The 25,513-nt window shown below is 37.2% G+C and overlaps 2 protein-coding genes across 8 annotated transcripts in view; one reads left to right on the forward strand and one right to left on the reverse strand.

Moving 5' to 3' along the window:
- Positions 1-244: 244 nt before the first annotated feature.
- Positions 245-11,892, reverse strand: LOC144444425 (NADH dehydrogenase [ubiquinone] flavoprotein 1, mitochondrial-like). The gene is made up of 13 exons (XM_078133836.1): positions 11,812-11,892; positions 10,301-10,365; positions 9,533-9,622; positions 9,073-9,221; positions 8,258-8,391; positions 5,552-5,616; positions 4,634-4,738; positions 3,949-4,074; positions 2,965-3,197; positions 2,152-2,305; positions 1,564-1,618; positions 1,212-1,321; positions 245-709 (listed from the first exon to the last, which is right to left on the reverse strand). The coding sequence occupies exons 1-13, from the start codon at positions 11,855-11,857 to the stop codon at positions 638-640; spliced, it is 1,404 nt and encodes a 467-aa protein (XP_077989962.1). The 5' UTR covers positions 11,858-11,892; the 3' UTR covers positions 245-637.
- A 2,617-nt stretch (positions 11,893-14,509) lies between these two features.
- The window catches only part of LOC144444700 (protein argonaute-2-like), a 46,803-nt gene continuing 35,799 nt past the window's right edge, over positions 14,510-25,513 (forward strand). For all 7 annotated transcript variants that reach the window (XM_078134214.1, XM_078134215.1, XM_078134218.1 and 4 more), the window contains exon 1: positions 14,510-14,621. In XM_078134214.1, coding sequence (XP_077990340.1) covers positions 14,588-14,621 — 34 coding nt within the window. In that variant the 5' untranslated portion in view covers positions 14,510-14,587. The remainder of the gene's footprint in view (positions 14,622-25,513) is intronic.

A 25,513-nucleotide genomic window follows, 5' to 3' on the forward strand; every position in this document is an offset into this window, starting at 1 on the left:
CAAGATATGCAAATAATGAAATATGCCTAGCAACAATGGTTGTCAAATGTGACCATGGTCAAGCTTTCACCGTGGCCATGTACAGTGATATCTAAGCTGAACCATAGCATTCTGGTACCACTAACTTCTGCTGTAAGATTATCAACTAGTGATTCTTGTAATGATAACCTAACTACTATCAGATACAAACGTGTTACCATGTATTTACTCAACACATTGTCACTATCAGATATAAACTTGTTACCATAGCATTTATTCAAATCCTAAAACGTATATTACAAGTGACTAATCATGAAATGAAAAAAAAAAGAACAAATTCACAAAATAGTCTGTTTTTTGTCTAGCATTCAGAAGGTGGCCAACTTTATAAGTGTGGTGCAATGAGTCCTTTCTGTGAACTGTGTTTAAGTATGATCAGTATTTGATGAATATCATTATCCACAGGTTTCTTTATACACAGTTCACTGCTTACAGTCGATCCCAAATGAACAACACACTGAAATGTTCTTGAAGTCAAGTCCCTCTCATAGTGACAGAACCACGCAATGATGTAGGTAGATTCCATCAAATTTCAGCTCCAAAACTTTCCCAATATAGTACGACTACAATACAGGCAAAACATCCGATTGTTGACATTTTAATGTGCATGTGCTTCCTGGTATTTCTTCATTCTTGCTTCTAATTCTGGTCTGAAATGACGAATCAATCCCTGGAAAAATACACAGAATGACAACATGAAAGTGTTGATCATTTGCCTAGTAAAGAAAAATTCACATTGTTGTGAACATACATGTACTAGCATTGAGCACAGTCACCTAGAAAAGGGTGACATGACCTCTTGTAAGTTCGGAATGCAGTCCTGATAACATCAAAACAGCCACCACAACTTACTTTTTTTCTTCCATTACTGGCAACTACACATGTTGCTTGTCACTGTGCCCTCTTGTGAGAGAGAGAACCCAGCAAAACCATGATAGGTAACTATCTACAATCTGATCACTCATTTGGAGGAACCAATACAGATGACCTGGGGCATACACCTGAATTCCCTTAGAATATACTTCATGAATGCATAACATTAACATATCAAGGTAGACATAATGGTATGTGATGTATTTAAGCTAATATTTCATTCCAACAAATTATTTTTCATTCAATACCACTAACAATACATTTCCTATATACCTATATAACAGCTTGGAGTATCTTACCTGTGCTGGCCAAGCTGCTCCATCCCCAAGTGCACAGATTGTGTGTCCTTCAATCTGTTTACTAAGTTCCCATAACATATCAATTTCATCTGCTTTGGCATTACCTTCCACTGTACCAATAAATAGAGAAGATATGTTCCTGTGAGTATTAGCTGTGATGCTATCTAGGTGTCTGTGCAATAGAAATCGATCCACTTGACAAATTGGCATTCTATTATCCATGTAAACTCAAGAACATTTCATTTTGTCATTCTAGTCTAGGAAAACACAGATTCAACAACTTCAACCTGTGTATATATCAAGCTATAGGATAGATGTGTGAATGTGAATCTAACTACAAGGCAAAACTTACCAAACCTCCACAAGATTTTGTTCATCCAGCCAACACCTTCTCTACATGGTGTACACTGTGGAGAAACAAAAAAAATAAAACAAAGTTAAGTCAGCATCAGAATGCTATGGTTGAGAAGGTGAGAAGCCTACCACTCGCATATCTCATCGTGTCAATAATACAACATTCACTAACAATCTTTGAATGTGCCAATGTCTCAATGCTGGGCTCAAAATTAACGTTTTTCTTTTGGCAGTTCCAGTGGACTTCCACTTTCCAAGATTGGTATCCCAAGGATGGTGACATTAGTCCCATATTCCTGAACTAAAAACAGAGTTCCCATATTGGAATTATGTTTGTTATTAAAAATACTTTCATGTTCCTAAATCTTCCATCCTTTCAATCTCCACATAATCAGTAGTAGCCTGAGTGGGCTACATCACATAATCAGTGGTAGCCTGAGTGGGCTACCAGCTGCAAATTATGGTAGCCCCATGACAAGAATTGGTAGTCTGTGGACATGGGACTGCTGTTAATTTTGAGTGCTGCAATGTATGCCAAAACTTACATACACTAAAGTTTGTAGTTTGTACTTTCATTTTTACATACCTGTCCACAACTTTCATGTTTGTAGAATTCCATAAGTCTGGCAATACACTTGACAACATCAGCTTGTTTGTTCATAACAATGACTGCAGCTGTGCCCAGTCCAGAATGAACATCAACTAATGCATCAAAGTCCATCATAACATCGTCGCAAACACTGAAAAATACAAAACAAGTCAATTGAGAGATTTTCAACACCTCCATGGCCCAGGGAAAGGTCTTCAACAGATATACAGAAATTTGTGCATAATGCAGTTATTAGCTTCAACAATTTGTAAGGCATCCCAGATATATGTTCCTGGATCAACACCAAAGATCAAAGATGAATATTGAGGTATGTTATACATACTTCACATGCACAGCAACTAGCCCAGATGTCCCTAAAAATCGCATGTATTACATATTGGGGAATGTTACAAAAAGCTACACCTGTTCAACAAGTATAGTTGATTTTCCAGTGTCAAGCTGCATGGCATGAGACAATGTCACTAATATGACTACTTTTAATTACCTTGTCTATACAGTGAAATTACATTTTTGTCATTATTTACATGACAAAAGATATTGCTGACCTCTATAACTGCGAGTTATTTTGAAGAAGAGAGGCCAACAACCATCACTGACAGACACAGTTTTTACACATAAGTCTAGAGTACTATCAGGGTGATGACCACCCAACCCCCACCAAGTGGTGTGTACACAACTCTCAACATGTACAAAACACATGACATCGTATGGGGAGGTACCTGGCGACAGGGTCACTGGGGGGATGTTCCAATATTACACAGTGGAAAGATTGCATATGACAGCTGTTACCTTTTTGGTATGAGTGGTACGGAGGAACCACCTGGTATGATAGCCAATAGATTGTCCCATCCACCAGTCACACCACCTGCATGTAGTTCTATCAACTCTTTTAGTGGTATTGACATCTCTTCCTCCACTGTACATGGGTTGTTGACATGGCCTGAAACATTGAACAACTTGGTTCCACGATTCCTTTCACGGCCAAATGAGGCAAACCAGTCACCTCCACGCCGACAAATAGCCTATGTGAGAGTAAGATAATGAATGTGAGTAAACGATGAAGGTCTATATGGTAACATCACACACCTGACTACATTTGTTGATTGGTAGGTATAATAGTCAAATACCAAATATTGTACCATACTTTTTCTTAGTGAAGATTTAGTTATATGCTTTGTACTAGTTAGTTTATCCATTTTCCCCTTTTTTATATCTTCTTCTCAATCTACAGTGTATAATCTATTCATGTATATATATGCTCTACTTGTAATAAGGGATTTTACATCACGTTGCAGATCTCGGGAGATATGCAAGTATACCTAGCAACAATAGTTGTCAAATATGTGATCTTGGTCAAGCTTTTGCTGTGGCCATGTGCAATGATGTTGAGAACAATAGTGTTATTTAGCATTTGACACTTTCAGCTTGACCACCCCTAGTGGTTGCTATGGATGCAATGGCTCATGCGGGATCTCGTGAGATCTGCAGCGAGGCAAAAAACGGCTTATTGACCTGCGATTACTTCATCATTGCTTTCAATCATCTTTATGATCCCATTAAATCTAGTTCAAACTCCTGGAAAAAAGCCCATTTGTATGTAAAATTAGTCAAAGACTTAACCTGTTTTTGTACTGTACTGTATTACTACTGAAGTATCAAACTGTAAATTGTAGACACTGACACCAAATCTACAGATTTCATAACTATCACATCCACTATATATGTAAGGTCCTTGTATCATGCCAATCATTTAATACAGATATGAAGACTTACTGGTGCTACTGCAACTGTTTCTACATTAGCTACTGTTGTAGGACAACCAAACACACCAATGTCAGCAGGGAATGGAGGCTTGAGTCTGGGTTTGCCTTGTTTGCCTTCTAGACTCTCTATCAATGCCTGCAATAGAAACACATGTTGAAATTCTTAGCAAATCACTGTGATGCATCACCATGCAGTGATTGTAGATCTAACTTTTAATAGCTGGAAATTAAAACTCATGACCTAAGGGTTTTGTTACTTCTTTTCTTTGATTGAAATTACATGTAACAGCAACCTTAGGTCATCTGTATTTTCCTCAGCTCAGAATGAAGAAAAATATTTGGGGAATGATATCTAATTCTTGTTACGTGAAACAGAAGTTAACAAATAACTATCCTTTGACTTTTTGGTCAACTCCACGACTTCCGCTCGAAGCGCTACATATGCATTTCTATAGGTGCATGTGAGAATAAGTTGCTCCCCTTGTTATATTACCCTCTAGCATGAGGTAAAAAGCCTTTGCTGGTACTGAAAATTGTGAGGTGAATCAACATTTGAATTAGGAAGGCTGTACGCAGTTGTCAAACTTGTTGTACAGCTCAAATCATAGCACTTTTTCAGCAGTAAACATCATGTTCCTATTCAATGATTATTTTAGTAACATATACATAGCAATACAAACACAATTGATACTTACAGTTTCTTCTCCACAGATGTAGGCACCAGCACCACGATGCATAAAGACATCAAAGTCATACCCAGAACCACATGCATCCTTACCAATCAAACCATTTTGATAGGCCTGCACAAAACATGAAAACATACTATAAATACACAATATTCTGGTTACTGAACTCAAGCCATTTCTCAGGTAAGTGCCACTAGAGGGCGCATCAGGTTGGTAAAGTGAGGGCTACAATTTTTGTCCTGGCCAATGGTTGGTTGAAGCAGTGAATGAAATGTGTGTGAAAGAAACTCTGTGTTCTTGAAAGAGTTTTACACTAGAGAGTAGGCATGTTTTGATAACTGGTAGTCACTAATAAAATAGTATTGTGGAAAAACCGAGAATGAGTGGTAATTTTGTGTCTGCTGTCTTTATGTTACAATACTCTACTATTCTAACCCTTATTTTCTGTCCCTAAATGGCTTGTGATAGCACTCCAAGTGGCCAAACCATGAAATCTGTTGTCTTTCCTATTATAACCGGAATATGGTGTGACAAAGTGTAATGCACATCTTCAGAAGTGTGAGGGCATATGGTAGCACCTTTGAGAGGCTAATCACAAAACATAAGCTTTACTAGACTTTACTGGACAAAGTACACTTCATCCTTTCAAGTATCTTTTTTTTTAAAATAGACCGATACTTGTAATTAGTAATTACATAATGCATAGTTGGGATTTTACAAATCTAATATGTAAATGGTGATCACAGAGACACTAGAATTTGCCAAGTTTGAATAATATTGAAAAGATTTGCAAGGCCAAAGCATGCCATGATACTGATAGTGTATACATCCTCCAAAACTGTAAATTTTGGATCACAAAGCCAGACATTAGTTTATGTGTTCGAGATACTCCGTCCGTGGTTCAAGCTAATACCTATCAATACTTACCTCATTGATTGCAACTTGCATGTTGGATGCCTCGTTATAGAACTCACCACGGATATAGATGTATGCTGAAAATAACACATAAACATAAAAATAACTCTTCATCCTTGTGTTTTTGAAGACATTTACCAGACTGATTATAACGTATACACCAGCGTACCCACTAAGCCAATTTGACAGGCCACTGATGCACACAATTTCTAGCGACACAACATCATTTCAATGAAGTAGAAGTATTTCAATAAACCCTGTTTTAAATTTTCTTCATTAGAAGGGTCTTTCTGATGAATGGTTTCACTATGTATTATACCCCCAAAGTTGTATAATGCATATTGTGAAATTTAACAACAATTACATGTACATGTAGGGCCGTCAATCGCCATATTTGATTCTGTCTTAAAACAAAAGTGACGTGTGCATACATGTAGGTCTAACATAGTATGTTTTGGATAAAGTCCGTGCTCCGTGGTTCACGGAAGAATTTTTGTCGGCCCGCCGAAATCTGCGTCAATTGGAAAGGCAATGGAAAAAAACTGGTCTTGTTGTCCATGAGCAAATATTTAAATCTGCACGAAATCTGTACACGGCAAAGTTGTGCGATGCACATTCATCCTATCATCGCAATCGTATTACTGCTGCTGATACTAAATCCCTGTTTCGTATAATTGACGACATCACGGGCAATAAGGGTGAACTTGCTTCAACTAGACCAGACGTGGACTCAAATGAATTACCAGACATCTTCGCCAAGTTCTTCATTTCTAAGATCGAAAAGATTCGCGAGGCGATGTCATTTGTTCCTCCAGTTAGCTCTTCTTTAAACGTTAGTTTCAGTTTGTTCTCTTTTGAGACAGTATCTATCGAATTTGTTGAGAAGCTCATACGGTCGTTACCTGCTAAATCCGCAAGTCAAGATCCGATACCAACAGTACTTGTAAAGCAATTGTTACATCAAATATCCCCAGCAATTACACATATCATCAATACTTCATTAATGTCAGGTGAATTTCCACAATCATGTAAATCTGCAATTGTACGCCCTTTGCTGAAAAAGCCTGGACTTGACAAAAATGTCTATAAAAACTATAGACCAGTTTCCAATTTACCTTTCATCTCAAAGTTGATTGAAAAATCAGTTTTAATTCAAATTAATTCGTATCTGTGCAGCAATAATTTGTATGCAAAAAGTCAGTCCGCCTACCGAGAGGGCCACAGCACCGAAACTGCACTCATTCGTGTCCAAAATGATGTGCTGCGAGCCCTCGATCGGCGGGAGGACGTTATTTTGATTCTACTTGACCTATCGGCTGCTTTCGACACCATCGACCATAACATTCTGATACACAGACTCCGCCATAGGTTTGGCATTCAAAGTACAGTATTAGACTGGATAACCTCATATTTACAGAACAGAACAATGAAAGTACGTATTGGTTCGGTGGTGTCGGAAGCACAGTCACTTGATTGTGGGGTCCCCCAGGGTTCTGTCCTTGGACCAGTATTATTTAGTCTTTATACAGCGCCCCTGGAGGACATCATCAGTAAACACTGTTTAGAAAGTATGTTCTATGCTGATGACTCCCAACTGTATGTCGTGTGCCCCGGTGGTTGCGTCCCAAGTGAACAAATTGAGGGATGTATTTACGAAATTCGTCAGTGGATGGCTAGCAACATGCTTGCACTTAATGATGGCAAGACAGAGGTAATAAAATTCTCCTCGAAGTTTGGAAATGGGGACGGGCCACGGGAGTGCGACATACAAGTTGGGAGTGCCATAGTTCATTCTTCTTCGATTGTTCGAGACCTTGGTGTCACACTTGATGCATCAATGACAATGACATCTCACATTACTATTATATGTAAGTCAGCGTCCTTTGCTCTTTGGAAAATAGGAAAAATCCGTAATCTTTTAGATCAACAGTCCACAGAAAAATTAGTGCATGCGTTCGTTACATCTCGACTTGACTACTGTAATTCTCTACTTTATGGCCTGCCAGATTATCAAATCCATAAGCTCCAGTCAATTCAGAATGCTGCTGCACGCCTAGTCATGAAAACACCCAGAACAGATCATATTACACCAGTACTTCATAATTTACATTGGCTGCCCATACAAAAACGGATAAAATTCAAAATTCTATGTTTAACATACAAGGTTTTAAGTAACATGTCCCCTGTTTATCTCAGAGAACTGTTAGAAATCCGTTCTTCTGGTCGTACCCTTCGTTCCTCTACCGAAGGTGCTCATACACTTCGCCAGCCAATTGCCAACACGGTTTTTTATGGAGACAGGGCCTTTTCGGTGTGTGCTCCGCGTCTCTGGAATCGGCTACCAGTCTCACTCCGTCTTAGTGTAAATATTGATGTTTTTAAATCAAATCTTAAGACACACCTTTTTATTGAATGAAAGTATTTTATTGATGGTTTTTTAATTCTTTTTACAAAGTTGTGTGAAGCGCTTTGAGATGTTTTGTTTTACATGTAAAGCGTTTTTAAAGAAATAAATATTATTATTATTATTATTATGTTATCTTTATGCCAGGTTTGGTTGAAATTAATTGGTGCAGGCCAGAGTCTGGCAGAGATAATATGAGGGTGAATGCGTGCAAGCACGCATGCATGTAACTCAATGCATAAGTCCCCTCCCAGCAGTGCCCATTGGGTACTAAGAACTGTAAATACTGTAAACTGATCAATTTATACACCTACCAGCTCTAGCACCCATAGCTCTACCAGCCACTAGACATCCTTCTACCAGTTTGTGAGGGTCATGTCGCATAATTTCTCTGTCTTTACAAGTACCTGGCTCTCCTTCATCAGCATTTACAACAAGATAACGTGGCCTGTTAATGATAGAAACATTTCAGTTCCCACATCATTGGATTTGCAAAGCAACAATGTCAAAACTTGGTACAACTGCAAACACTGGACCAACTGATCATGCATTTGATTAGAATAATGTAGTTTAAGTCATAGTTACCAGATTTGCATATGTTAATGAGATTTCCCTTTCAATAGTCATATGATACATTGACTCAGCAGTGGTTTTAGGGCAACTAGTGTGATTTTTTCCCAGCAAAGTAAAATTACTGATTAATTTGAGCATTCAAGTCAACAGCTGTCCCTTTGCGCACACAGTTTTGAACTAGTTGTGATCTCTGTGTACTGAAAGCCGTCATTATTGTTTGAAAGTCAGAACGAGGCTGTTACAATGGCTTGTGTCATCAGTCTGTAGTCTCCTATCAGACTCATGGGCCAAAAAATCAGCCTCACATGTGTTCCCCATAACAAATCATGTAATATCGTTATCCAAGATCAATTAGGGTTTAGATGACTCTTGATATCTGGTGTATATGGTACTACTATATTTACCTAGGTGGGGTGCACAAATTATGTAACCAAAGGAACGGAAATCTGGATGTTGCTACTTCATTACTATTACACATACAAAATCTGTATAAATGCTTAATTCAATAACCCACATGTCAATCATCAACACTAGCAGACACTAGAGGGCGCCATACCTGCCATCAGATGGTTTATTCATGAATCCCCACTTCATACCGGTAGGGAAACCAGCACCACCACGACCTCTCAGTCCAGACTTTGTGATCTCTTTCAGTATCCATTCAGGTCCTTTCAGTAAGATTTCTTTGGTTTTGTAATAATCACCCTGTCAGATAAATCGCATCACATCATATATCAGATTACACTTCAGTTTATCAATAAATTTGCATCTACATCAGGTTTCTATATTTTTCAGTGAGAAACAATATGTATAAAATAAACTGCCACGCACATAAAAATATTTGTGACCAGAATTTACATTGATTATTCAGTGCACACACTACAAATAAGAAATGCAACAAATCCACAACAGGGGAAAGCAAATGTATGAACTGGTATAAAATATATAGTCCTTAAAATAATAAAAGTACAAAAATGAAGCAATGTGACAATTCGTTTGAATTCATAAGTTCTTACCCTCTTGAGGGCGCCCTGTAGTTTGTAGTCATGTCTTCCATACAGGTTGGTAAAGATTCTGTCTTCATCACTTAGTGGTCCATATTTGGTCTGTAAAATAGAAAATTGACCTTACTTTAAACTTGGTAATCCTCTCTCTACCAGGTAGAGTATACAGGTTATTTTATCACAAGCAGGAAATGTTACCTCGTCTAAATATTTCATCGAGACTTGAATGACTTCTTCAGTGGACTCAATGTTATCGCCAGGTGTTGGTGCATGCTACTGCTATGATGGAGCTATACTAACAAATATGGGTCAATGTGTGTGGAAAGATATGTATCACAATTTTCTTGCTTTACCTTTGCACTACAATTTCAACAGTCAATGTCATTGTCACTGACCCTGAACACCAAAACTACCTGATGTGATCATGTCTTTGTGAGATGCAAGGGTATACAGCTTTTGGGTCGTCCTAGTGGGCTACCAATTTCAGAAACTGGTAGTCTAAGGATGGTGACCAATAGCCTTATATTCCTGAACTGAAAACAGACTTCATCTATTGGAAATATGTATGTTTATTAAAGTACTTTATGTCTGTAAACCTTCCATTCAGCATTCTTTAGGTCATCACATAATGAGTGGTACCCTCAGTGGGCTACCAGCTGCAAATTATGGTAGCCCCACGACAAGAATTTGTAGTCTACACACAGGACTACTGTTAATTTTGAGCCCTAGGGTATAACACAAGTCTCTGGATTTGAGGGGATAATTGATTATAATACTGACCTTTTCTGTGGACTGGTGTCTGACAAATACAGTCACACAGCCTGTACTGCTGTTAGCACACCTCACTGCAAAATTAACAAATAGATTTCTTGAAATGAGCAGCTAGAACAGATAATATATATATATCAACATATATGGTACATGTATTATTCGTTATTATTACATAACGGTTATATTTTCTAACATATATTGCATTGAGGTAGATGGACTCCTAGTATTGCGATACCTCTTAGAAGTAAATTGTTTGACTTCATGGTGCCTAACTGGTCTATGACATGCTTTCTAGTCAATTGGACCTAATTTGGACCCACGTCAAATAGACCCTGGCTCAATATAACTTTATGCAAGCAACTTGATCAACTTTAACTTTTTGATCTTATACTTGGTTGACAAAGTCACGGAAAATCAGTTGAAACTGACTGGATTTAATGCATATAATATATATATTGCAAATCCGGCTGTAGTTGATTACCATACTTAGATGCTGATCAACATTAATCATTACAACACTGACTCGCCAGTGTATTGCATTGCATGCGAGGTCGCACTTTGCCTTGTCAATACTGCGATCTGACTAATAATTGCCCCGATATTTGTTAGTAATAACAAAACATGAAAAACATGTTGCTTATAACAGGGCGATGGTTGTCGAGCTGTGTTGAGACAGTTTTTGGTGGCGGGTCCAATTGATGCGGGCTCCCAATGTCCAGTTTCCATCCAGCTTCTTGGATGTGAGACTACACTATCATTTTGTCCAGCTGTCATGGATAGTGTTAGTATTGTCATGAATCCAGCAATGTTAACGTCACAGCTAAAGCCAGACACATGAAACATATATGTATGTATTCTTGCAATGTGGCAGTGGATATAAAGTTTTTACTACAACTTTCACTAAATTGCAAACGGTTCCACTGTTTTTTTGAACTGGTAGATACACTTTAGTTTGTGCATGGAAGTATCACACAGTAGGTGATACTTCCTTTGTGTACCAGTTATATTATATTAATTGCGTACACAGAAGGTATCGTGTTCACATGCAGTTGACTGTTGGTCGTCGTGACTGTAAAAAAGACAGCTAGTTCAATATAGATGGAAGATTTCATGTTACGTGTATGATGTTATGTTATTTTTTGAAGACGTGTCCACAGATTGAATACAAAATATGATGGCCGGGGAACTGGAACGAGCAGTGCAGATATAAATTCGTGTCTGACTTTCCAAAGCTCACATCCTAACTCAGGTACCAGTCTTACCAATACCTGCTCATTTTACTAGTTTATATTTTATACTGTCAAGTCTAAACTTTTGCGTAATAGCTGGATGTTCAAAGCTACGAGGAGGTTATGAAACTTGAAAGTTCACGATCGATGGTCAACAAAGTGTCACAGATGTAGTATGCTAACTTTTCAATCCTGGTTTCCAAATCGCTTGCAACATACGTTTTTTGAATGCATTTATATTCTGAAGAAAGCATCTCACTTCACTGTGACCTCAAACTAACCGTTACTTACCTAAATTTCCACGAATAACGCTGGAAACCCTCGCAACACTCGCCATTTTGGATGGCTTTCTGCAAATTACACAACGGCAGCACTGCGCATGCCCATGCCGATCGTTTCCCATTATGCTGTGCGCGATAACCTGCTTCTTTTTTCTTCCTGTCGAGATCTAACACCCCCCCCCCCCCCCCCGGTCACTGTGACCCATCCACCCATCCACCCCGCTCCCCACACACTTTGGGGAACGAAAAGAAATTACGATTACGATAGGGGGGGGGGGGTCGTTTTTCGAAAGAAGTAAATTGTCGCCGGCCAAAAGCGGAAATATTTGCTGACCAACTCGAAACAGAAAAAATTGCTTCGAGGGTGTGAAAAATGATCTTGCTGAAAGTTAGACTGTAAGATACGTCATGCCGAGAGGGGGGGGGGGGAGAAATTATTTTGTTAAAAACACATTTCGCAGCCCCTTCGGCAAATTTGTTAATTTACTCGATCGGTAAACGTCCCCTCCTGAGGTTTAATTTGGTTCAAATCATGGGCAAAATACCCCCCCCCCCCGCCTTTCAGACTTTCAGAATTTTCATTGCCCCACTTTGAACCCACATTTCCCTCCAGTCCCCTCCCCCTGCCGTAAATTCTGACTCCAGCCCTAGCTGAAAGAGCATGCAGACTATCTACTAGTGTAAAATTCCCCAGGTACATATGTACATATACTCTCTCACCTAAAACATTTGCAAAGGTTTACACTGAGAAAAAGCGAAGCATGTGCTGACAGAGAGAGAGAGAGAGAGAGAGAGAGAGAGAGAGAGAGAGAGAGAGAGAGAGAGAGAGAGAGAGAGAGAGAGAGAGAGAAATTATTTTGTTAAAAACACATTTCGCAGCCCCCTTCGCGTTCTCAAAAAATTTAATGCCCCCCCCCCATCGAAATGAACCCAAGAATTTTCGTAGCCCCCACCCCCGCTCCACTTCAGAGTTGTACAGTATTATATGGTGCAGTATAACAGTGGAAATCAACTTTAGCGTCCATAATAACAATGAGAGATTTCTTTACAAATTTATGTGGGCTCTGCGAAAAGGGTCTCACAGGGTAAAAACCTGCTGACTAAGTATCTCAAAGTATATTAAAATACATTCGCATGGCCGTCACCCAACTCATCACTGCATATATGTTTTAGAAGGTATTGATAGCCCCCTCCCCCTGCCGTAAATTCTGACTCCAGCCCTAGCTGAAAGAGCATGCAGACTATATCTACAAGTGTAAAATTCCCCAGAGGTACATATGTACATATACTCTCTCACCTAAAACTTTTGCAAAGGTTTACACTGAGACAAAGCGAAACATGTGCTGAGAGAGGGGGGAGGAGGAGAAATTATTTTGTTAAAAACACATTTCGCAGCCCCCTTCGGCAAATTTGTTAATTTACTCGATCGGTAAACGTCCCCTCCTGAAGTTTAATTTGGTTCAAATCATGGGCAAAATATCCCCCCCCCTTTCAGACTATCAGAATTTTCATGGCCCCACTTTGAACCCTCATTTTTTTTCATGCCTCCCACATTTCTCCCCAGCCCCCTCCTGCCGTAAATTCTGACTCCAGCCCTAGCTGAAAGAGCATGCAGACTATCTACAAGTTAGTGTAAAATTCCCCAGAGGTACATGTACATGTACTCTCACCTATTAACGTTTGCAAAGGTTTACACTGAGACAAAGCGAACCATGTACTGAGAGAGAGGGTCACTGTACTTAATTATCTCCGAATCAGTAGAAAATGCCGTTTAACTGTCGCTATGGGTGTGGTCTTGGTTGCTAAGAATACGGTTTGTCCTCATTTTTTTTACATGATACTTATACATGTACTTTAGCAGTTTAGCTTCCCTCATTTTGAATAATTAGATATAGTTATTACTAGATTGGTATTAAATCGAGAGCGGGCTGGGAGACGTGCTTATATGCCATGCTGAAGGTTTTCAATTCAAGTCATTTCTGTAGATAATTGAAGTGGTCATAATTACCGCATCTCAGTGATTTCCTGCTGATTAGTCGGAACTGGGAATGTTTTCCTTTTATAAGCTTGTACTTTTACTATTGGTCTGTTTTTGACTGGAAATCCCTAATAATGGTTCTATCTTAGGCTTGTCATATTGTTTTTTTATTTTTATTTAGTACTCATAATATATACACATATACAAAGAACAAATATAAAATGGTCATGAATTAATTAATCTATACTACAAAGAAAAACTACTCACTAATAATAGAACGTAGATTAAAATAGATATAAAAAAGAAGAAAATAAGAGAGTACATCTCAAACATAAAGTTGTATGTATTCAAAATTTGAGGTGGATTTGATGTGACGTGTTGAAAAACTCTGTTTAATAATAATATAGATGCACAGAGGATCGACTCGACTGTGGTCCGGTGTATGTGTTCAATTTGGGCCACACACTCCAGTATATTGGGAATCCCCCCCCCCCCCCCCCTGATTTGACTCGGAACTGCACGATAGTTAGCAATAAAACAGTATGATCATGACGTGGATGGCATACACATATCACGCATATGGGATGCGTCTCCAGCTCACGGCCGGGTCCCCAATGCATGTCCAGGATCGTTATCCCGGCCCGAGGTCACCGAAGTTTGAAATCTCGTGTTGCACGAGATTACGTTTGGCGCGACGAGGGCGCTACATTAGCATATCCTATCATACTGCGTCTGTGCGTCTGTCGGATTTTTCCAGTTTGTAATCGGTTTTATCAAATTTCATGAAGTACAGCTAAAATATGCCACTATGTATCAACAGCCTATGCAATCTATTCCCATAGGTAAGTCACTGTATATATTTCGACCCTTGAATTTGGTTAGATTCGCCTAAAATGTTGAAATAACGTAGCGCTTTTCAGCGAGTCTTGTGGTCAAGCCAAAACACGATCAAATTTTTGTAAAGGACAGTCTCGATTACGAGTTGATTTTCGTACACTACCTTTTGTGAACTGTGCCTGCTCAACAATACATTTATTTCAGTTTAATGTAGAAATGCTATGTGTAAGTATTATTACCATATCGGTACTCTGACCGTGGTATGTGTTATGTACCGGGTTTCACTAATTTTAGTCATGGTCCGTTAACAATCCACAAGCGCTACTCTACTCTACACACTCGCCGTTACTCGTTAGCCTTTGTCATTATTTTCGACCGTCGGTGTGTGCCGATAGCGATTGTTCGATTCAGTGGCCAAATTTGAAAGTAAAACTTTGTCTATTCCACTAAAGCTATTCACGTCGACTAAATTTCACCTGCTCTGCGGACAGGAATATTTCTTTTTTACCGAATAATTCTTGGCCAGTTTGGTGTCAGTTTATTATTAGTTGGATGACGATTTGAAATTGTACGTATGTAAGGAGCTAGATCGAGACGAAGTAAAACAAATTTAACCACACTGCTCTAGTTTTTGCCTCCACATAGTTTTAAATTTCATATTTTGAAATGTATTATCGAAAAAAAACATTTGGATGTACGTATTAAGTCGTTGTAAACATGTTGACTTGTGGTTGTTGGTAAGGTCACATATGTGAAACCAGTCATCACGCATTCACAATCACAGGAATTACGGTGCTATTTATATAAAAGTATGGTAAGTGACTCATTCGTATATGAACATTTTAAATGTAAAGTGACTCATTTTCGAGTTCATTGACAACTGTTTAAAAGAGGATTATTGAAAATGAGAGAGAAAACATACAATTTTATATTTCATCTTCCTTGAATATTACCCTTTATGACCTTCTTGCAGGGTCATTTGAAGATCTCAATCACAAACTTTTCACTGTAGTACAGAATTTATTTTAGCAGTATTTAAGATATGTCCTTTGACGATGATCACCTGTGCATGACTCTCAAAAATTAATATTTGAAAGAGAAACGCTGTCTTCTGCATTTTATTAGGACAGTTACATTTAAGTTTATGTTGCACAATGTGGCATACTCAGATTATTTGTATGAATGTTTGTGTTCACTGTGGCAGTACTTTCATGTATGAGCCACATATGGTAGCTAGTGAAAGTGCAGCAGAAAACACTGCAAACACGAGTGCAAAAAAAACCATTAGTACCCACACTGGCACTCATGTGGCATGGGTTTCTATTATTGTTACATATGTTAAGTTTATCCGAAACAACAAATTTCCGTAAAAATGACACTATGTGATCACACACTTTCATGAATAACAAATTTGCATGTCGGTACGCAACAATGTTTTCATTATTGCACTGGAGCACAATACCACTAGTAATATGTCAGTGTTTTTGCTAAGGTTTGGGAACCCCGGTAACAGAAAGGGGGAAAGAGGTAAAACTGGTAGTGCTTCCCATGCAATGTATCATAGTTTAGGTGGGGAACCCCGGTAAAATGATGTGGGAACACCGGTAGATTTTACCTACTTACCGCCCTTAAATAAAACACTGTATGTGCATGCACCTGTGCATGCAATCTCTGGTACATATTTAATAATACTCTAAGCGCTGTGTTTACCAGGAAAGTCAATGTTTTCAAATACTAGTAAACATACACATAGTCAACTGTAGATGATATTAGTCTAAAGCTTCTACCCAGGCCTTCTTGAGTCATATAACATGTATTCATTTGAATACCTTATAGGGCAGTGGTCCCACCGGAATATAGATTAAATCTATAAAACTTTCACTTCATGGCAAAAATATTTTGTGCCAAATAATGTAGAGTTGTTAGAAATAGAAAATATAGTACTTTTTCTTTGCTTATTATGTAACACAAGGCAGTGTAGAGGTGACGTAGATGATAGCTGGAGGGCACATCCTCAGTACATGTACATACATAATATATATATACTGTATGTACATGTATTTGTAAACGTCCATATACACACAAACAATAGTCATGTACATACAGCATACACACAATTATACATACATACATACATTCAGACAGAGAGACATACACACAATTATACATACATACGTACATACAGACAGACAGACATACACACACACAATTATACATATACATAAATGCACACAATTATACACACACACATGATACATGTAGCAGTGATGTTCATACTACACATGGTAGCAGTGACAATTAAAAGTCAAATAATCTGAACCATTGCTGTACAGAAGTTTCTAAATTTCAGCAATGGATGACAGTTTGTCTAGATATATATATGTGTTGTTTCGTCATCTTCCTATCATTGGTGTTATCATTTCTACTTATCTACCTAAAGAGACCAGCACATGTAAAAAATCTGGTTGGATTCCATGAAATATAATGAATTCTGTGTATTATACTACAAAAGAAGAAGACTCCAAGACACTTAGGGCCACACTAATGGCAGTTAAACGTTGATGAGACTAAGAGTAGGAGTCACACTTTTATTACCCCATTTTGGGGTAGGGAGTACAATCTCTCCCCTTATCATCTGCTTCTATGCTATGATTTCTTCAATATTAGATATTCATTCACATTACAATATATCTTTGTTATGCGAATTTCATACGGGGGTCACTAGGGTCATGGTAAACTGAGGACACATTATTTGTGAACTGTGTAACAACATTGATGATGAGGAGTGTTGGTGTGGTTGAAATCACATAAATACTGTTTGGACTGTTCCTTTCATTTAAGTTTTGTGAGAACAACCTGCGTAGAAAGCTGAAAGTTGAGAAAACATGGATTGGTAGGTCATTTGAAATTGCCTCATTCCATACTAATGTACGTTTTGTAAAATCATAATTTTCACATGTCAAGTTGCACCTTCCAGATTTAATTAATTTTAGTCAGCGTTGCAGCACAAAAATCTTCAAATTATTTTTGTCGAATCCCGGACATAGGACGCAAAAATCTTGGTTGAGATTATGTTCATATATATCTATTTGATTTGATGCTACATGTACTTTCATGGATTTTACTGTCTATGAACTGCTGTGACCTTGATATGCAAATTAAGACATTTTGCAAATGTCACTTGAGTAAATGTACATGTGTGCGTGTGTGTGTAGCCTCAAGGTTAATGTCAAGGATTCTGCTGTACAGAAAATATAATGTGGGCTCTTCTTAGTCAGGTAAATTTGACCTTCCCAGCTTGTGAAATTTGAAACCACAAACTCTAATAAAATAGATCATGTAGTATGTCATCATTATCCGTTTAAATAGATCTTCAATTAATTTGATATTACTGAGCATAAAATATTCAGCATCTTGCTCAAATTAAAAAAAAAAGAAGAAAATCTGGACAAGAGGAAAGATATTTCATAATCAGTACAATTAAGATAAATAATTCGAAGACAGTTGTCTGTGGCTGCTACTGACAGACATATGCAATTACAATAATGTACATGGGAAATGCATGGATATGGTTTCTTTGATCAGATGTAATCTGCATATTGGGTTATTGCACTGTTCTCTGAAAATAATGATGCATTCATAGGGAATTAACATAATAAGAGAATGCATTGTTATGTTGATTAAGGAATAATATGACTAACATCACCCCTCAATTTGGATAAGAGCCCACCACCCCACCCCCCCCCCCCCACCACCACCACCACCACCACCACCACACACACACATGTATGTATAGGTTATTCATATTACGTATATTAGTATTACATGTGTACCAATGATTACTTCCACTGGTACACATGGATGCATACTACTGTGTATTTGCATTTCAGTGAATTACTGAAAACATGATTGCATACTTTTATGCAAATGAGAGTGTGTTTGTTCTTGGTACATGTACATGAGTTTGATTTTTACACCATTTTGGTGTTTCAAATAACAGGTAATAAATAATAACAGAACCCCATGATGCTTGAGTGCCAGTGTGGGCACTATGGGTATTTGCCTTCAATCTTGAGGTGTTTTTGCTGAATTTCAATTTGCTGTGGTCGTGAAAGTATGACCACAGAGAACACCACAAGCACACATGCAAATACAGTGAGTAAAGCACACTTGCACTCATGTCTCATGGGGTTGTTATATATTACACACACTTTTAGTCTTGATGTGTTAACTTGTATTGTGGCAGAAAGTTCAAGTAAACGAGGCATATAACAGTATGTACATATTAATGGTGTATGTATAAACTCCCAACAGAATTCCCCTCTTTGCATATTAGTTATACACTGTATCTGCAAAGCAGTTCAAATTGAGAACTGTTAGTGGTGCTGTGAGAGCCATTTCATGAAAACAAAGGTACTAAAACTTCCAGTACAATGGTTTCTTTTGGCATGCAAATATCACACAACAGAGTATTATCTTCAAGAACACTGCATTGTATTGTTCATGTATACCATGTGCTACATGTGCATGCATGCAATGGTGTCTACACTCTAATATTAAAGTCAGTGAATTGGTAATTGTAACTCCAATTATACTCTTTTCAATAGTTTTGTCTTGTTACTGTGGAACAAAGGTTGTGTTAGCACTTTAGTGGAAGATTTTCATTGACCAAACAAAGTGATTGACTTTGAACCTTTATGCTGACTTCCTGGTATCACAGTTTCTCAAACCACTTGAAACTTCCACTAATTCCAAACTCGGGATATACTTTGAACTGTGATTCCAAAGCATTTTTTGGGGTGTGCATGTAGCCATAATGCTGCGCAGAACATATCTGTATGTTCAAAACTTCATATTTTTGAAATAAGAAGCAAATTTCATCTTGTCTGTGACAGTACTGTGTACATTCAGTGAACAAAATGTACAATGGGTTCATGAATTGTGGCTGTTGTCATATAAATTGCATTTTCAAAATGGAACGTATGGAGTGCCTTGAGATCAAAACAAATACATGAACACACATTACTTGTACAATTCACCTCCAAGTACCACTTTCATGTGAAGTTTTCAAGTAGATGAATCTGAAATAACTGTCTTAACACATGAAATATAACCAAACTAAATCGATGCATACAATTAAGACTTTAAGTCTTTGATATTACAAGTACCGGTACATGTGTACAAACACTCAAATGCTTTTTAGTAATAAATGGAGGTAGTGTTTCACTTCAAAGATGATAACCGTACGTTTGCCAACAGTAAGCCCCATTTGTCCCGTGTTTATGACGCGTCCCCAGTGATGCATACATCCAAAAAAGGCGTCCCAAGTGTCAAATAGTGCGTCAAATACGCACAAATAACGCGTTAACGCGACCTCTGCATTTCCTTCAATATGTCACTGGTTATGGGGGACTAATTTTCATAAAATCAAAATTGTTACTTCTGATTACTTTTACTCGACGTTGTGTCGTTTCGTGTACAAGATAGAGAGAGAAATAGACACTCACAGAGATAGGGAGGGGAGAGGGGTTAGATGAATGGACAGATGGATAGATAACTGAAGAATAGATAAAGATAGATAGATAGATAGATAGATAGATAGATAGATAGATAACTGAGTAGGTAGGATACAAGTAGATTTAGGTTACTATCATTCGGTTTATAGAATCCTCAGTATAATTTTCAAGTACCATGACTACCTACAATGTTTACTTTTTAATATTGAATGATGAACTGATGATATTAATGTACACTGTCACAGTTTTCATGACTTTATATTTGGTTATTGGAGACTGTTTTCTGATTGCCGGCCCTATTTCAATAATGGCAAAATGAGATGAAGCCACAAAAGTGCAGACACTTAATAGTAAATGCATGTAGTTACAGACAGTAATTGCATGTACACAACAGCAGAGTCAGAGAGAACGGAAAATAAAAGTCTACCATGATAAGAGAGAAATAGACAGTAAGAGATTGGTAGGTAGGTAGGTAGGTAGGTAGGTAGGTAGAGATATTGAACTTGCAAAGCAATTATGTATCACTGTAAGTTCAATGTAAAGGTCAAGAGCAGGATTAAAATGTGGGTGTGAAAAAACAATTGTTTGGCAAAGCCATTGAAACAGTAGTCTGGATGCCAATGTCAGAAAAGATAGATAAATAACTATCTAGATATAGAGATACATGTAGTAAGAAATAGGTAGGTACATAGTTGTAGATGGGTATCTACATTTTATCTATCAGTATCTATCTACATGTATCATAGTATCGAACTATCTATCAATCTATCTATCTATCTGAATCTGTCTATATCTATCGAACTATCTATCTATCTATCTCAATCTGTCTATATCTATCTCAATCTATATCTCTATCTCAATTTATCTATAGCTATCAATCTGTCTCAATCTATCTATGTATCTACTATATCTATCTATATATCTATATATCTACTATAAAGTCTGCCAATTTATGAATTCTATGCATCTTGCTTTTATAGTGTTTTATTTAAAATAAAGTAATTAAAAACAACGTGATTTGAGAATGTAGTACCCATGTATAGATAAGCTAGCAATTTGATTCATTGATAATATATCATGTATACATTTCCCACTCACTCATAGAATGTAGGTTTAGATCCCATACTGTAATGGATGTACATGTATATCTTTAATTTGCTTTTAAGAATATAGCAGTGCATATGTTGTATGGTTTTCACGACCTTAGGCCATGTTTGTATATATGTACATTATATATATAGCATACAGTGCGTGTATTCAGTCACAATCCCCATCTGGTATAGCATGGTAAAGCTTTGACGGTGGCATCCTGACTACTGATTCAATAGGTTTGCCAAACAATTGTTTTTTCAATTCTGATCTGACATTGACCTTTACAGTGAAGTGATGATACATGCCAAATGCAAGTTCAATATACATTGTATGTACATGAGCATGTATGGTACTAATACTGCAAGTCAAATATAAGAAAATTTGGCGACATTTTTTTTTGCCAGTTATAGCTAGACAGATGTTGAAGATAAGATTTGCTGATATTGAGTAGTAGACATCATCGGTACATGTATCATGTTCTAAAGATGTAAAAGATACCACACACTGCAAAGAAATTACAGAATATCATTCAAAGCGTTGTCAAAAAATATACCCTGATTTAACCGAAGCTTTGAATTCTGTCAGTGTAATTGTCAAATTATGTACAAATCTGCAAAATTAATGGCAAAAAATTCTGTATGTTCATGTCTGCTTCAATTTTTATTAGCACAACTGAACTTGTTCAGTAGTGCTATAGGGATCGCCCGGCGTCTGTCTGTCTGTGTGTGTGTGTGTGTGGATGTGTGTGTGTGTGTGTGTGTGTGTGTGTAAACAACTTAAAGTCAAAAACCGCTGAACCGATTGCCACGATATTTGGTGGGTCCATTACTTTGGGTGTCTAGTTGGGAAATTGTTCAAATCAAAATGATCGCATCACAGGTGTGTGATTTGGGTCCAAAAATGTGATTTTTGGTCAAAAAACTTAAACTCAGAAACTACTGGGCAGATTGGTGCGAAATTTGGTGGGAACATTCTTAAGGGGTGTGTAAAGTAAGATTTGTTCATGACGGGATGATTCCATCAGTGATATGCAAATTAGGGCTAAAAATGTGTCTTTTTGGTTAAAAATCTATAATTCTAAAACTACTGAGCAGATTGGGCTGAAATTTAATGGGAATGTATCTAGGGATGTATGGACGAAGAAATATTAAGCATACCATGATTCCATGAGTGATATGCAAATTAGGTGTAAAAATGTTCATTTTTGGTCAAAAACTTATATCTCAAAAAGTACTTGGTCAATTAGTCTGAAACTTGGCAAGATGTTTCTGAAACTGTTATTCTGCAGATTTTCTTAAAAACATTTTGACAAAATTGGCCCTAGCAACCATGACCACACCCTTTAGCAACAACCAAATGACAGTATATTTTGGTCAAATAACAACATCATCTGGTAAGCAAGTGAGTAAACATTCAAAAAATGTATGCAAATACCCTAGCAACCATGACCACGCCCATAGCAACAGCCAAACGGTGGTGTATTTCACAAAGATAACAATAGGGTTTAATAGATAATTGAATAAACATCCAAAAAATGTATGTAAATTTGCATAGCAACAAGACCACGCCCATAACAACAGCCAAATAATCACGTATATTGCAAAGATAACAACAGGAATAGAAAGACAGATGAATAAACATTCAAAAAATGTATGCAAATACCCTAGTAACCATGACCACGCCCATAGCAACAGCCAAACGGTGGTGTATTTCACAAAGATAACAACAGGGTTTAATAGACAATTGAATAAACATTCAAAAAATGTATGTAAATTTTCCTAGCAACAAGACCACGCCCATAGCAACAGCCAAATGATCACGTATATTGCAAAGACAATATCAGGAATTCATACACAAGTGAACAAAAACATACACAAATGTATGCAAATATATCTAACAACATGACCACGCCCATAGCAACAGCCAAATGATAGCATTTATCGTAAAGATAGCAACATGGTTGGATAGGCATCTGGATAGTTATTCAGCAAATAAACACCTATTGTTAGCATAGACTAGCATATGGATAAACATTTTTAAAAACTACAGTTGTGCTACAACGCCATTGGCGTTTTTTTTTTCTACCCAATCAATTAAGGGTCTCATTTCCCAAATGCTCTCTCTTATGTTTTTTGTATTCGGAAATTAATGAATTGTCATAGTAAACTGACCTTCACCCAAAATACAGTGTCACAGTATATTTATTTTTTCAAGTTAGAACAAAATTATTGAACTTATGTGACATGCCATATCATACTATACTTGTTTATTTTTAAATTTTACATAAATTGAATGATTGTATCTAATTTGATTATACAAGAAGTATGCCAGAAACATTTTACACATCTGATGGCAAAGTTTGTCTCATACTTTAAAACCTGGAAAATTTTGCTAAAGACTTATTTTGTTGGAAAAGAAAACACTGACACAAAATAAGTAGTGACTAAAAATATCCCCAGTGTCTTGAACACAATGTACCAGTCTGGTTAATTAGTTAAAATTAGTCTTTGAGAATTAGCTAAAGGCTGTAAAATTGCAAATGTTTTTTAGGGGCGAAAATATCTAGGTTTACTATACCGCCTGAAATATACATTGGAATCACAGATACAATGTAATGAGATCTATCTGTTGTCATGGAAACAAAAATTCTGGATAGATGAGGATAATCCCTACATGATTGTATTGTATGTATGAATGGCACAACATAAGCCGTGTCTGGGAAGAAAACATACGGTTGCAGTGTCTGGGAAGAAGGCATATGGTCTCCCAACCACCACACAATACATGTACAATATGTGAATAGTTGCAAAGTAGGGAGAACGATGGAGATTACAGGTGGTGTTAATGAAGAGAAGTCACTTCAGTTATTTTACACATCAACAAAATCGTCCTTGCTATGTTAGATGGTTGTCTCTTATTTAGTCATTGGATCTACATGTATGCCTACAATGGATGTTATCAAGGCTTTGTACTAACTCAGTTATAGCTAACAACATACATGTATTTTTGTGCCAAACCGGCATCTGTGTCATTGTGAACCCATGTTAATATCACCACCAGCATTTCTGCTAAGGTTTCAGAACCCTGGTAACAAGAAAGAGATGGTGGGGGTCTGTTAGATTTACTCAGTGTAATAATACATTTAGTTAAAAATCTTGAAAACTGAGGTAGATGATACATTTTGCGATTTTTCTGGTTTTCAATCAGTTCTCAAAGACTAATTTCACAAATTATTAGACTGGTGCATTGTGTTCATGTACAAGAAGGCGGTTTAGTCTCTACTTATTTTTAAAAATTGTATTTTTGTTTTCCAGCAAAATAAGCAAAAGTAAGTTGAGTGAAAATTTCCATGTTTACAGAAATATAGGTTGCATACATTATGCTTGTACATACATGTACATGCAAAAGATATTCTAACAAACAAATACACTAAAGGTTATTGCCCCCTAGTCGTCTGAACTTAATGGCTGCATTTAATCATTACATTTTTTATATATGATCATATGTGTCTTGTGTATCATTTATATATATTGACAATTTTAAGACTGATATGATAGGAAAACAGTATTTTTTGTTGAGGGCGGTAAGTAGGTAAAATCTACCTCAGTTACCCCAGCATTTTACCAGGGTTCCTCATCAATATTGTGATATAATGTACATGTAAGGGAAACTATGCCAGTTGTACCGGATTTACAAATGTACCTCTTTCCGTTTCCAGGGTTCCAAACCCTTAGCAAAGACACTCGGAAAATTGGATATAAGTATTTGCTAGAATATTTGAAAAATGGATATGCATATCATATTGTCATTAAAGAGCAAAGGAAGATACAAATCTAGGCATAAATTTTTTCTTAATAAGATGTGCTCATCTTGAGGCTATCCATGGCTTTTGAATCTCAAGAGATCTCTTGTGAGAAGAGATTCGAAGCTACATTTGTACGCATAGCCTCTAGACTAGAGATGTTCCCAAACTACATTTTTAATGTCACTCTATTTACTGTGGTTTTACTTGTAATTTAAACTAAATATTTCCGACTTATTATATTCATTTGGGTGTACTACATTTGTGTGTTAAATACTTGGGGGAATTACTGCAGTCTCATTTTTTAAAAAGGGATTGTCATGTATATGTGGGTACATGTAGTTCCTGAGGAAGCAATCAAGTGTTTCTAATCATGGAAAGAAAGTACTACAGTGTATCAGTTTAGCCGCTAGGATATATTGAAACATGTTTTGTGTCTATATAGGAAAATTATAGCTCTCCTGTGTATGTTTTAGAACCCAGCACA

This window comes from Glandiceps talaboti, chromosome 13 (assembly GCF_964340395.1).
Source record: "Glandiceps talaboti chromosome 13, keGlaTala1.1, whole genome shotgun sequence".
Classification (NCBI taxonomy): Eukaryota; Metazoa; Hemichordata; class Enteropneusta; family Spengelidae; genus Glandiceps; species Glandiceps talaboti.

What these genes read in the sequence shown, in the direction of transcription:
- LOC144444425 (XM_078133836.1), bottom strand. Translation starts at nt 11,857, where the DNA reads ATGGCGAGTGTTGCGAGGGTTTCCAGCGTTATTCGTGGAAATTTAG. An exon ending in CGTTATTCGTGGAAATTTAG is followed by an intron (nt 10,366 to 11,811) that starts GTAAGTAACGGT and finishes TTAATTTTGCAG; the next exon opens with TGAGGTGTGCTAACAGCAGT. An exon ending in TACAGGGCGCCCTCAAGAGG is followed by an intron (nt 9,222 to 9,532) that starts GTAAGAACTTAT and finishes TTTATCTGACAG; the next exon opens with GGTGATTATTACAAAACCAA.